This window comes from Clytia hemisphaerica, unplaced genomic scaffold (assembly GCF_902728285.1).
Source record: "Clytia hemisphaerica strain Z4C2 unplaced genomic scaffold, Clytia hemisphaerica genome assembly, whole genome shotgun sequence".
Taxonomy (NCBI): Eukaryota; Metazoa; Cnidaria; class Hydrozoa; order Leptothecata; family Clytiidae; genus Clytia; species Clytia hemisphaerica.
Window position 1 is genome coordinate 1974208 of NW_027104551.1, and position 15475 is coordinate 1989682.

At 33.8% G+C, this 15475-nt stretch overlaps 1 protein-coding gene across 1 annotated transcript; it reads left to right on the forward strand.

Annotated features, from left to right (window-relative positions):
- The first annotated feature begins 4097 nt into the window (after positions 1 to 4097).
- LOC136822961 (uncharacterized) lies at positions 4098 to 10928 on the forward strand. Its single transcript, XM_067079263.1, has 15 exons — positions 4098 to 4574; positions 4738 to 4849; positions 5248 to 5474; positions 5678 to 5809; positions 6289 to 6453; positions 6578 to 6714; positions 7193 to 7304; positions 7422 to 7505; positions 7684 to 7864; positions 8056 to 8145; positions 8445 to 8525; positions 8961 to 9081; positions 9310 to 9497; positions 9681 to 9865; positions 10028 to 10928. Exons 1-15 carry the CDS (start codon positions 4110 to 4112, stop codon positions 10418 to 10420), a joined length of 2673 nt encoding a protein of 890 aa, XP_066935364.1. The 5' UTR covers positions 4098 to 4109; the 3' UTR covers positions 10421 to 10928.
- The last annotated feature ends 4547 nt before the right edge of the window (positions 10929 to 15475 follow it).

The following is a 15475-nucleotide window of genomic DNA, read 5'->3' on the forward strand; positions in this document are numbered from 1 at the left end:
ATGGACATCGGTTTACGCTATTAAAAAAATACGGATCTTTATCGAAGTACGCTGTTGCTCTGAATCTCTAATGACTGGCTATGACTGGCGTAGTCGATGCTTATCCTCTGCGGCGAGCTCGTACTGTACATGCGCAGTAGAGGGAATCCAAAATGGTAGACTTGCTATGTGGCTATGGCGCGAAGGAAGGAATTCTGGCGCGAAACACAATAAAAATGCTTCTTCCACCAGTGTGGCTCTTGACCAATTTAGATATTCTTTAAACTCTGGATTATAGCATAGCTAGAGGTAATAAATATGATGCAGAAATCTGCAATGACTTACTAATTTTTCACGGAGTATGAGCTTGGTATTCCAAGGGGGGTTTCAAACATTGTCATTATAGAATTTCAAAAAAACAAAAGGAGGTGTGAACGTTTTCACACGTTTCCAGGTAGTGAGCACAGATATGACTTGTCTTTGTTTGCTTTTTGAAACACAGGTAAGTTGGTGTCAATCGAACAAGTTCAAAATGAAATTCGCAGTCAAATATAATTTTCAAATTTTTCAAATTTCCATTTTCAAAAAAATTCTGATTCAATTGTCGATGTATAATGCTTACCGTGAGAAAGGGTAACTTGCATCAGTGGAGGCTAACATGCATAGCCCTCAAATGAATGACTTGGCTGGTCATTAAAATACACATACGCAGCTCCGCTCGCAGCTCTACTCTACCATTTTTGTTTCGATTTATTTTCGTATTTTAATGACCAGCCGGGCCTTTCATTTTTGAGTTTGGTTTATTAGATTGATAGTCAATCATGTTTGATTGGATTGGTTCTCTGCCGTCGAAAATGCATGCAGGGCAGGATTGCTATCTTTAGAACGGCAAAGGATTGATTCCCAAGGGTAAAATAAATAACACATTATAAAGTACCAGTAGTAGGTAATCAACTGAGCAAGATCGAACATAATTAATCAATCGTACACAATGCAATGGATGAATGAATGAATGCAATTTAACAGCAAAGTCTGCATAATATTCCATTGCTGATCACAAATTCCAGGGGATGTCAATCGAAAAATTTGATTACCGAATCAATCGAACTTAATCAAAGCCAATCGAATAATTAATTTTCGATTAGCCGATAGAATTGATCGAACGCCAATCAAATTTCACATCTTTTTTTTGATTGGATTCTATTACCGTTCGATTCATGTTCGATTGACGTTCAATTAGTTTCGATTGCTTTTCCCAGGAATTATAAGCAAACATTCTTCCACTAACTTCTTTTGGCGGAAAGGGAATTTCATGGTGGTGTTACAAAAATCTTCCAAATTTAGCCCCGCGAAATTTAAACTTTTTAAAGTAAAATCGAAGTTGATCGAACGTTAATCGAAGTTGATCGAACTTTAATCGAAGTTGATCGAACGTTAATCAAAGTTGATAGAACGTTAATCGAAGCTCATTGAACTCAATCAAAACCAATCGAATTTCACATGTTTTTCGGTTTCGATTAGAATTCGATTGGCGTTTGATCAATTCAGCTAATCGAAAATCAATCATTCGATTGGATTCGAGTAAATTCGATTAATTCGATTGGTTCGATCTGGTTCGATTGGCAATGGAACATTCGATTGACATCCCCTGGCAAATTATATGATTGCGTTCAATTGATGATTCGACTTTCGATTCATTCGATTGCCACATCCAGTCGGAGACATTGTTTCATGCTAATCATAATTAAACTTTGAAAATCTGTTTTCTGTCATATTTTTAAACCATATGGAGATGACAAACTTACAGGGGAGTCTGATCCTTGATTTTCTGAGGTGGTTTTGAGCAGTTTTTTAAATTTATAAGGGGTTATAGACAATAGACGGTTCCCAGGAAGTTATTTCAGATTTTCAGAGAGCTGTTTAGGGTTTCCAGGGGGTTCTCGCTTTTCTAAAAACAGGCATCAAGGTTTGTTTTCCAGTCCCTTTTTTATAAGATTTCACTTTCCCGGGTGCTTATCCCTTGATTTCCAGGAAATTACTCGATGGTCTGAATTTCCAGATAGCCTATTGTTTGTTTTACTTGACGATGAATTTTAACATTTAAACTATGATGAATAGTTGAGGTTCGTTGAATACATCCAATGAGTTTAAGAATATTCTTACCTGGCGAATCTTCGAGATTGAAGCAAACAGCATGGATAATAAATTTCTCTTCCAAAAAGACCTTTGTGGGGGGCATATCTAAATTGCTTGGTCTAATTTTGTTAACCCCAATAATCTAAAGTAACACCAAAAAACAGCGAAAAACAGCCTTTTTTATATTCAACTAGCTGAAGACTTTGTGTCATATTTTTTGATTGAATAAATATTTTTGAAAAGTTTCTTCATATAGTAATGATGTTTTAAGATTTAAGAATCACCCCTATAAAAATGGTGATTATATATATCACAATTCTACCAGGAGTTGATTTTTTTCTTTTTCATTTTTCATCTTCATTTTCACCAATTTTTCGAATTTTTTTTTGATGATAATATCCCACTCACGATTATCTTAAAGAATATCAAAAGTTATTAGCATTTCAAAATTTACTGCCAGCTAATTTGAAAAGTACTTTAATTCTGACATCTTTCTTGGAGATGGGAATGATAGAAGGTTGAAATCACTGATTAAAACAATATTCATTTGGTTTGCAGCCAGGATGAAAAATCTTTTTTGGGTTGTTGTCATTAGAACAGCTTACAATATTGAAGGAGTTTTTTACAACTATATGCGGTTCCCATAGGAAATTCTATTCTGTATCTCTATATTTCATATTATGCAAAAATTTCTTAAGGTAGTGTATTTAGATTATCAGGCAGACACATCTGAGGATTATTAGGGGCTAAACTTTTCTGTTAAAAGTTTTGACAATTTAGGCCGTTCTCACTCAAAGATTTTTTTTGATCACAGTACTTTCCTGTGTTAATTGTTTTGACGGTTCCAGAGATCATTCTTTGCTCACTACCAGGGGGTTGTAGAATGTTCCCCTATGGCTTGGCTATTTCATGATTCTAGGGGTTTGTCTTATTTTCCAGCCCTTTTTCACAAAAAAAATGACTTTCTAGTGATCTCTCACTTAATGATAGTCAAAATTTTTTAAGGGTTTAAAAATTGGCATGGCAAAATGGTATGCAAAGTAACAATTGGAAACATGACAGTCCATAGGAAAATAGGCAGGCTGTTTCTGATTATTTGCTTTGCCAGGAAGGATCTTTAATGATGTGGTGTTCATATTTTGAATTTTAAATGATGCAAAGAGTTTACTAAGCTTAAGATTAGAAGTAGTTTTTTGTTTTTCAGAGGTCAACAGATTGCTAAATTGCACGATTCTGCTATTCAACATCAAATCATGCTAAACCTATTTTGTCACACTTTACTTGAAAAAATTATTTAAAAGGTTGGTTAAGAATTTTTAAGATGGATCCCAATGGTTTTTTTCGTCATGGAGGAGATAATGCTGATAGGGGATTTGCCTGTATAGTGAGGGTTTAAAAAGCTAAATGAATCCAAGGCAGACCTTTCTACCTAAGTTGGAGTCTTTACCCCTCTAGAAACTGTTGAACAATAGGATTTGAAATATTTGAGTACTTGAATACTGGGTAAATATTGGTACTTGAAGATACATAAAGTGTTGGCAAAATGGCCTAGCAATTGCCTATTGCAGTAGCTGTACCGACATATTTGAATATAATTGATTTTGCCTTCAGGTACTTTCAAGACCTGTGATTTATGGGCTTCATGGACAAGTTTTTGGGCTTAAAGTGGGGTATTTTTGAAATAATTTTTATCACACACATTGTTGAATTTGAGAAAATATATTTTTGGTCTTAATTTGTACCAGAATTTTAGTGGAACATATGAAAAGGCAAAAAAAATTTAAGTGGTAGCAGGTAAGTCCAGAGGATTACAGGATGTAGTATCTATTCGTTTAGTTGTTTTGTATAACACTGACTATGAAGGAATTTTACTGAAGTTGTTTAAAACCTAGCATATCTCCAGATGTTTGGTTATTTCAATTCTCTAAAATATAAGATTAAAAACAATATTATGGTATTTAATGATCTTCAATTATGTTTTAGATCTTATCCAAATGCCTTTTTCAAAAGGGAAGAGGCTAGGAAATAAGATAAAAGTTACAAGAAATTTTAATGGAAAAAAAGTCACTAAAATAAAATCTCCGCCAAGAAAAAGAATCAAAAATGAAATTACCAATAATAACAATAATATAAATGGTGTGGTAATTGATGGAGCTTGTAGTAGCCAAGAGTTTGAAGTATTTGATAACCCCATTGCACCAATAAGCCCTACATCAAAACGATATGAAAGAGCCAAAGCGAAGGAGCATTGTCGATGGGATGAGCTTAACAATGATTTTGTTGAAATGTTTTCAAAACAATACAATAATCTTTTGCCATCAAAATGTTGTTTTTGTGAAGAATCTTTAATTGAGTGTTGTGTTTGGTGTAAAAGCTGTGGACCATCTACCATTTATTGTAAAGACTGTGCCTTAAAGATACACCAAAATATTCACTTTCATTCTTTAATTGAAGTCACAGTACGTATGATTTTTTGTTTTCTCTTCATATCTTAAGTCCTTTATTAACATTCGTTTTGAATTTTACGTCCGCTTGTATTCAGATAGTGACTTGCATGATCAAAGAGAACATGCATGTTAAATATTCATCTCTTAAAAATCTGGGATGTTATTATATTTTTAGGAAAGTGGAGGCTTTAATGAATTCAAAGTTGTTTGTAGTATGAAGACTGAACATCATCGATACTGTATAAATCAGCCTTATACCAGAGTGCTGACTGTCATCTCAGAAAATGGTAATAATTTTGTCATATGAATTGCAAAATGGAGAACAATTAAGGGGTAAAAAGGGATGGATAGTACGTTTGAGGCTGATATCACTTTCAATGAGGGGGCACAGACGTTGAAGAGGTGCTCTTTAAATTCTCAGTATACAATAGAAAAAACAGTCACTGAGTTCTCAAGAAAAGAATCGAGCAAGAATAATATTTTGAAATAATAAAATAACTTGAAATAGCTGCACAGTGTTTCGTGTTTTTGCTTGCAACCGTTGCAAAAAAACAACCGCAACTGCATTGCCTGACGATTGCATAGCATGAAACACTGTGAAGCAATTTCAAGTTAGTTTTTTTTATTTATAAATTTTATTCTTAGCATAATTAGCTATTGATATTATATTCCTCTTTAATTTTAGGTACACATCATCAGTGCAAAATACACTTTTGCCACTGCGAATGTGAAAACGAGCTGGATACGCTACTATCCCTCGATCTTTGGCCAGTGACTCCAATTAAACCAAACACTGTCATATCGATTAATTTGTTGCACCTCTTTGTAGCTCTTCAACTTGAGGGGAAAATTTCATTCACCTCATTTTGCGAAGGTTTGGCATGGAAAACGGGTGTAATGGACTTGAAATTGGTAAATTCGTTTTCAAAATATTCTCACAGTATAGGAGAATCTAAGCAGAGAAAAAGATTCAACTACTAACATTAGAAACTACTATTTTGTAAAAGTGTGTATGTTCCGCAGATGACAGATTTAAGCATGTTCATCGAAGAAACAACGTTGAATTTCCATAAAAAGGACTAGCTGATGATTTAAATGGGTCCTTCTTTTTTTAGAAAATGTACCTTAATCGAATGGCTCAAACAGACTGCGTAGATCAATTTCGGAATTTTCGTCGGCAGCTAATTAACCTCAAGAACATTTGCAAAGGGTATTCTGGGCTGGAAGAGTGTGCGTCTTGTCCAAAGGTAGGAAATCTTTTTTAAATTAAATGACTTTTTCGGACTTTTTCGGACTTTTTCATGATATGAAGTACCTTTTTAATTTGATTAAACGCCCCTCTAGCCTAGGAGAAACATTTTTTAGACCTGTCAGTTTTGTGAAAGCATATAATGATATAATGTGTCATTCGATAGTTTATTACTCAACAAAAAAAGCCCCCTTTTTTAACTCGCCCCTGGAATAAATGCCATTTTTATAATAAAAAGCGAAGAATTTACTAAGCGTGCTGGACGTCTATTCGAAGTAGTACAGTAGTTTTGCAATTCTAAATTTTTGAGTCCAATACTTTTCTTGCTCAAGTTTTTAAGTACAATCCTAGATTGGAAAGTATTCAAAACTACTGCTAAGATAATTTTGAATACTTTCCTATCTAGGATTGAACTTAAAAGATTAATTTGATAAGATGTCGAAAAAATATTTACGTTTATTTATTTTACGTTTATAGGAGGACGGAAGTGTGTTTTACAGTTTCGATGCAAATTTTGGTCTGGTTTTGAAAACGTCCTCTTCAAAATCGAAACGATTAGCTTCAAGGTCAGACGATCTTTTTGTGCCAGATGATGAAATAACTGGATTTATGGAAGGATATGATGACTCTACGAAAAGTAAGGTAAAGATGCAAATAATTTGAAATTTTGCTGGGGTTTGCTTATGAAAACATGTATTTCTTTTAAAACCAACAACGAACCAAGAAGTTTAAATGTATTAATTTGAAACATTTTGTTTTTTTACAGGAATGTAGCAACTTTCAAGCAGGAAATAATCTTAGATCCAAACGAAAAACGAATAAACTAAGTGTCACGGGCATCTTTGGAGCCTCTTGTCGCCATGAATTTCCAAAGATCTTTTTGAACATGAAGCATGGAGAAAGGTATTGATTCCAAGGGATTATCTCAATGAAAAAAAGCCAAAAGGTTTCGAAAATTGGCGATGAACTTTACTTTCGATGTCCTGAAAATTGCAAAAAGGGGGGGGGGGTAAAGAATTTCCTGTAGAAAGGGGGTGGGGTTAACACATTAGCCAAGTTCTCTGAACCCATGCATCTTTCTAAATTCCTAGTTTTCAGTCTGGGTTAAAGTCCTAAAAAATTTCCCGCTCACCTCTCTCGCTATCTACTGTAAACAGTTTTTTGTCGGGAATACCGACTCGAATATAGTCTCGAATGCACCTCTTTCCAGAGTAAATATGCTATCATTTTAGTTACTTATGGTTGTAACTTATGGTTACAGAACATTTCTGGAGAAGCCTAAATTCTAACTAAATTTTATCTTGAAAGCATCTTCTGTTAGACAAACAAAGGCATTATGTCAGTGTTCACATTATGAAGTCTTAGCTTTTGATTTTTATAGATTGGGTTATGCTGTATTTATATTGGATCGTCTATTAAAAGAACACATCGATAAGAGAGTGAATGTCCATGTTGTTTACGATATAGCTTCTGTGCTCAAATCGCATCTTCAGGTTTGAAAATTGAATATTCATAAAGCGAAATTTAAGGATTACCCAAAAATGATTTGTTCCTGCTTGTCCATAGTTTTATCAATGCTTATAACCTCTAAAAATGACTCTTTACTTTAGAAAAATAAACTTCATGAAAAATTTCATCGTTTCAAGTTTGGAATACCAGTTTTTCATTCGTATGGGCATAAAGGAGACTGTCAGGTATTTGCTTTCTCAATAACTTCTGAATGAGTTTTGCAGTTTTGTACACGAACCTGTTGTTTCAAAATTTCAGTTCATCTCACTGAGTGAAAATTAGTTTTCTTAAAATGTTATTACCCTTAAGAGAATTGTTGTCTTCAACGATGTCTTTTTTATATAATTTTAATCGACACCATAGGTCAAAAACTCAATTCGAAGGCTTGACGGCTTTGGCCTAATGGATGGCGAACATATGGAAAGGTTATGGTCTTATCTCAGGTCATTTTCTAAAATAACAAAAGAAATGACCCCAGCACATCGCACTGATCTTCTTAGTGATGCCTTGATGCATTTTGGTGCAAAGAAGATGAGTAATATTGGTAAGTGAGTTCTCTGAGAGCAAGTTCAATTAAGAAGATTAGTAAACTAATTAAATCATTGACTAGGATAGAAGCGCTTTCTGATTAGTCTTTTATTGATTAGACAAAAATGTAATTGGATTCTTTATTTAAAGGCTATTTTCATAGCCTGAAATGTATTTTAAATTAAATTCATCTTTAACCACTTTTAGGAAAGCACCTTGTGTTTCTTCATCATAAAGCCAAAGAAACTCTAAATTCGTGCCAGTCTGAGATACAATCCATATGTTCAGGATTAGCTGGTAAGTGACCTTGTTCAAATTCATTATCGATTGTTTATTAAAGATATTTTTTTCTGATGATATAGACAAAGCATAATTAACAAAAGAATTTATCAAAATTTGTGCTCCCACGGGAAGGAAAAGTTGTTCTTTCTTTTGTTTAAAAGTGCTGTGTACGCAAATGATAGAAGATACGTTAAATGATTTCCAAGAAACACTATAACGAAAAATAATTTTTAGGGCATCTTAGAAAGCTTTTGTCGATGTTTTTTCTTTGAACATTTCCTCTTGGCCATTTACCATGTTTCTTCTTTTCTCAGTGGTGGTAAATGAAGAAACAATCCAAACGTGGAAAGTTGAAGAAGACAACATGGGCAAGAAACCTCCATCTCAAGAAATTGGTTAGAATATCGATTTGCAATCGCTCTAAAAGGGCAGGAAATATGAGATTATCAAATATAAATACGTATTCAGAGATTGTTGCGTTGTGACGTAATTTGTATTTTTGAAATAACGTATTCAAAAACTTCTATGATGATCAAAACTTATGAAAACTTAACAAGACACTTTAAAGCATCAATATTTCTGGCCTGCCAACAATACTGCAATTTTTTAAAACGTGGACGCTACCATTTTTTTTTTTAAATTTAAAATACATAATAACGATGGGATTTGGGCTTAGAAAAAAATAGATCAATTGCTACAGAGCCAGCCTCAGCTCAAACTACCCCCTATGAATAAGAAGAAAACGTGCAAATTGTTCCTATTTTATCTTCAATAAAAGGAATGGTAATTTTTTAGGATCTAATGATTAAAAATCATCTCTTGAATTTCAGATTGGCTTGACTGGAAACAATTATACTACCGCAAACTTAGAGACTATAACAAAGAAATGTCGTTGTTTATGTTAAGCGAGAAATGTTCTGATATCGAAGCCCACAAAAGAAAAGCCAAAAGGTAAACTTGTGTTATACCTAAGTGTAGCTCATCGTTTTCTTTTCGTGCAAACTGCATAAGCAGAAAGAATTATCGCCAGTGATTATGCTAACCTAGCCCTCAAATTAAATTTCGAGTGAAGAAACTCACAATGTCATTCGCCTGTAGACTTTTCTTAGGATATGGAAAGTCTAGTCTACAAAATTTAGTTGTTGAAAAAATCATTTCCTTCTATGAAATTATCTTTAGACTTGAAAGCTCTCTTATATCGTTGGAAAAGAAGTATAAAATTAAACTGAGATGGACAACATCCTCGACAGATTATAGATCACAACACACTGAGTATATAAAAGTACAATCGTCTGAGATGATTTCCACTCTATTTCACCGATGCTCCGAACGACTGATGCTGTTAGCTCTAAAGAAACGATATGCAGGTACTAATAAAGTTTTAACATGTGTTATAAGAGCGAATTCTTTTCCTACATGAAAAGACTTCTTTAAATGGCCATCCACCATATTTACGAATAGTTATGAAGTTATCAGTAGTCTTCTTTCACACAAAACTGATAGCAAGTTAAAATTGCAAAAGTTTATAATAAGCCATAATCTTTTTTCAGATGGTTCTGCAATAGCTACGCGACTATGCAAACAGATTAACAAGTCGTGCACTGAAATCAAGAACATATTGGCTTCATACAACACTATCAACTCTGAAATATGTGACAGCTTTAAACCAGTTCAATATATTGTTGTTCTTGATGTCAAATCAAGCTTTTATGACAAAATCAACTTTGTTTCTCATGTAAGTTTATTCCTTGTAACTTTATGCCCAAAGGAAAGGGACAATTAATCTCATATGCACTCACAAACCCACATACATATTTCCTATTTCCTATTTGACGGCACAGTTGATTTTTTAGATTAAATCTTAGCCTAGTTTCATGAAAATCTTTGTCTTTAATAGGTAAAAAGCTCGGTTGTTCCAGGACCTGTTATCAAAACACTCATTCAGTTTTATATCCGAAAACAAAGAGCTCTTGAAGAAATGTTACTTGTTAAGAAGGAAATGGAAAACACTTTGCGTTATTGGGAACAACAGATTGAGATACTTCATAATGTTACCATCTCACAGTCGTCTGGTCTGAAATATATATTATGTGAACGATTAGAAATGATAAAAGAATTCGCTGAAGAGCTTCAAAAACTTTTTTCACCAACAATTAACGGTGTGGACAATGAAGCCTTGGACGAGGAATTTTTAATAGAAGATGACCAATTAGCAGAGGAATCTTCAGACGAAGAGAATCCCAGTGAGTCGGAAGAAAATTTTCATGAAGATCACGAACTTTACTTGTAGCTTTTATAAACTGAAAACTATTTATGCTATTTATTTTTCGTTGTATATTACTACTATAACTAATCAGGTTAGCAGTTCTAGTCGAGGAATTTCAATAATTTGACATTTGAAAGTATCGGACAATAATACGTAAGATTTTGTTTTAACATACTTGTAACTCAACAATTTGCCACATTTTGTCTCGAACGTCTCATATTCATCACCTATAAATTAAGACATTACTTGGTTTTTGTCGTGGTATGATGAGCATTTTTTAAATACCAGTTTAATCATTTAGCTTTTGTTCTTATTTCATGTTTCTACTATAATTTTCGTAGAAATTAAAATGTTGTAAATCTCATGTTTTATGTTTTATTTTTAGTGGTAGTTGAATAAATAATTTCAAATTGGAAAGTAGCACAGACCATACAGAATAGGTCAACCGAGTTTTATGTAAAAAAAAAAACAAAATTAAGAATATTCAGGTATTCGAGATTATAGATATTCTCTCGTGAAGTCCTAATCACTTAAGGTGGGAGTCACATGAAGTTTTGAGATTTGGTGAAAAAATTATCGATTTCGAGATTTTGCGCGTTTTATGACCCTATACCCTTTCTGAACACACTCTGAAAATTTTAAGGTCGTAGCATTTATATTTCCTGAGAGAGAAGGTTTTTTCTAGACCCTGATCTAAAGTATTTTCCTTAGCAACGAAAAATCATACCCGTTGCTAGGGCCTGATTTCTTTATGGCTGATCTAAACATAGGATCATGACATACCAAACGAAAGATCTTTTTACGCCCTTTTCGGGCGTCTAAATCAATACCGCCTTTTTTTCGCGGGATTTCCTAATATGACGTAATCAAAGATGGTAACCAAAGAAATTATATTTTTAAAAACATACAAATTTTGGAGGCTGTCAGCAGTGTCAGCCAGTCAGCAGTGATTTTGACTATGAAAACTGCTTTAATTTGGAAATGTTGGATTGACTGATGACATGTTTAGCTCTTTAATGTCATTCTTCTCAACTAAGAAAGCTTGAGCTTGGTGAAACCAAAGACTTGATTCTCAAACTCAACGTTTTCGATATGAACTTAGTTTGAGACGACACCGGAAAACTTATTGAAGGACAAAGACCAAAGGCATATTCAATGATGTATCTATTTAAAATCCAAGTGTTAAAGGAATCGAAAGCCTGGAGGCTGGTTAAACAATTGTGTGTGATGAATTATTGAAGGTCTGGGGCGCTCCCTCCGGCTCCGCTGCGCCCTCTCCTCTGGCTGGATTATTTACATTCACGAAGAAATCGTGCACGACTAGATGTCCAAGTGGATTCTTGTATCACAACAGATCAACTTTAGATTAACCTATAACTGGCAGAATCAGTGAGGAAATATACTAGGATGATCTATTACATTGAAAATATGGTTTTTGTTGTGAAAACACATTTAAATTGACTTAAATCAATGTTGACGTGGAGTTTGGCGCAAAATTTTAGGATTGGCACACTTCACGTGAAAGTGATAATTTGGAATTTCTGGACTATTTTGATATTTCAAAGCCTTTTTTAAAGCATATAAAGTAGAACTATAGTCCATTTTAGTCAAACAGCGAAAGAATTTTGTAAAACGGTCGATTTATTACAGAGAAAAAGAGATATATATCTACTTCTGACTTTGCGGTCCGTTTTCTCAAAATATGTTTCAGGGGGTTTTCGCACACCTTGGCAACGTTTTCTCAGGATTGACAAGTGCTATGAACTTGAAATTTTCAGGAGAAATTCTATTTATGGTCTAGAGTGTTATGAATGGATTACATTTTTGAAAAAATACTTTTTTGATTTCTAAATTCAAAAAATGCATTTTTTAGTTTCCAGACCCCCTGGAATGAAATTTCAAAAAAAAATTCCATTCATAACACTCCTTATCCAAATATTAACAAGCTGCAAAAAAAAATTTTAGGTTTTGTAGATTATTCTAAAACGTTGACACAATATTTTCACAGTACATTACCCCCTGGCTGATTTTACCCCCGTCTTGGCTATTTTTAGACTTTTTTTTACATTTTTGAAATCATCTATTGTTAAGTTACCTCTGTAGAAAATTTCATTTAAAAATCTCTTCAAGTTCAAAAGTTATACAGGAAAATGTAAAAAATCAACTTTCTCAATTTTTCATGTGACTCCCACCTTAAAGCACTTATGATTATATCTGATTCATGTTATCAATACACTCTTCTTGAGATGCATAAAAGCTATGCAGGGCCTAACTTTCAAATATTGTCGCCTAAGTAACTCAACATCACTTGACATGTAATTATCGTTTGTGAACGTTTACACTTTTGTTTTTAAAACTGGAACCTTTTAAAACTGCCTTTTGGGAATACATTTACGTCTATGTTAGTTTAATGTTGCATAATTATTCTGTTTTCGAACGAGGCCTACAATGCTTTTATGTATTTCGAGAAGAGTGTATTGATTGTATATTCCCATTGAGATAATAAACTGAAAACTACAAACTACACACCTTAAACTGAAAATTTACTCCTAATAAACGCTTGCTCCGTTCCGCTCTTGGCTTAAAGCAATTTCTTCTTGATGTAATCTTACGATACGCGTCGAAGTAAATTGATTTAAGACAAGAGTAGAATTGTAGAAAAACACACCTTAAACTGAAAATAATTTACTCCTAATTCATTGGTGTTCACAGTTCTTCCGTCTCAGACGGATTTCCGTCTTACAGAAGTATAAAAAGAGACTATTCTGTCCTTAGAATTTAGCGAAATTCAACAAAATATTGAAAGTTTTGGCGAATTTGTCGTGTTGAGTTCATTTTCCGTCTAGGGAATAACTTTTCTTTAATCACTGAAAATAAACTCTTGCTCCGTTCCGCTCTTGGTTTAAAGCAATTTCTTCTTGATATAATTTTACTATACTCGTCGAAGTAAATTGATTGCAGAAAAAATCTGATCAGTTACCCCTGTGAGATAATTTACTCAATAATTGATTAATTAATTTGTGTAAATCCAGTTTCTATCCCTACTTGACGCAACGGCTTTGATCATTATACAATCACACGATAAAAGTCGATTATGAATTTGCTTGAAGAAGGTCGCACATCCTATCCGGAAAAAACTTATATTTCTTCAAATATAAAAAAGGTACAAAGGCGTTTCCCCCTAATCTGAAATGCTAAATGCTTTTTTTAAGTTATCTCAGAAAAAACATAACTTCTGATCTAATGGATCAAATTTAATAATCAAACGGATCGTGGGGTCATCCATATAGTACGTACGCCAAAATTGATTGCAATACAAAATGAAAAAAATATTTTTGAGTTATCGAACATTATACATTCTTGTTGCAAAGCTAGGGGAGAGGTTTGAAAATATTGAGCAGAGGGAGGGAAATTTACAGGGAAACATTTTTGTCGGACAAAACTAATTAATGAAAATAATCTAATTGCCCCCGCAGGAGCGAAGCGACGAGGAGGCACTCATAGTTTCACGCATAGATATTGGACTGGAATCTCGAAATTTTGTTGTTTTTGTGTTTTGTCGCGCAAGCATCCCCGTAGTTAGTCTCTTCCGTAAATGTTCGGTTTTTTTTCAGGACGGTAGTTGCTAGCCTAAAAACTTTTTCTTTTTTATAGCAGGCGCCGCGGGCATTTTACTCAGCTTTCGACAGTAGATTCTATTCCGCTTGTAGAATTTTGCCAGATTGGTCAATATGCAGGAAATGGAATGGAGAAGTTTCTGGAAGTTTTCTTAAATTCAATTCAAGCTCTCTTCTCCTGCAGTCAAAACGCATTTACTTTTGACTTTGGGATTAAACAAGATATATACATATACCAATCAGTGAATTTGCTGACAGTCAAATTACAATCTGTCTACTGTCTTAGACATTCAGATTGATTCATTTTTCGACCCAAACAGTTTGTCCCGGACGTTCAAACTGCCACAGTTCTGAGATAGAGGAAACTCAGGACTGGGATAAACACTGTCAAACCCAGTTTGAGTAGCACCCTCAAGCTGATTGAAAGTAAATCAAAGTAAAATCAAAGTAAAGGAATTACAATAACTTATATCATATATAATTTGTTTGAAACAAAGGCCGGTCTGATATCACACTGAGATTGCAATAAAAAAGGGAAAAAAAGGCTTGATAAAGGCTGTTCCGTGAAAATTTGAAGTAACACTTGAAAATCTATTTGAATTGAAAACTTTTTACGGTCATGGAACAGGAGGATTTATTAATTGACTTAGATACAGCATTGAGTGTTGCGCATTTCCAAAATTCATGTAGAACAACTCGCGGTCGTACATATTCTTGCGCTGTTGATTGTTTTCTCGAAATAAGTTATCGCCTGCTTCTTCCTGAAATTAAAGCGAAACTCTCATTTGAAGAATTAAGTGAATTCTTTTATTTGCTTTATATAAGTGGTTCGATGGAAATTCCAATTGAAAATGATATCACTGACGTCAAAAGTAATGCGTTTAGACTGCTTGATGAAATTCGTGAACCAATATGGTCAAAAATTATTGAAAATTGTGGTACGTATGCTAGCAGAAATAGTGATGCACAGTTTACAGAGCTTTTTTCAGATAACCTTTTCAAGACATTATCAGAAGGAGAGAAAAGATTGTTTGAAACAAGATTCGATGTTCGAGGAACTTGCCCTGTTTGTAATAACGAGAGACAAAGTAAGACAGGTATCATTGTTGCTCTTCTTACAGACTTTTTATATCCAGAGATAACGATTGACCCAAACAACTGGCCAGATTGTGTGAATAGAGCTCTTGAGCCAAGTACAGAAGTTTATTGTAATATTTGTTCTGTCAATATTCCTGCCCGGTATCAATTTGTTGACCTTCCATGTTATTTGTTGATAGAATTTAGTTCTACAATTCACAACAGTTGTACATTTTTTGATCAAATTACCGTGAAGGGAGATACTTATAGATTACAAGCCGTTGTTAGAAATCTAGGTTTTCACTTTGCATGCGGTGTATTTGTCGAGAACAAATGGGTTTACATTGATGATTTAAATCCTGAAAAAATAATTTTTGAAAATGTT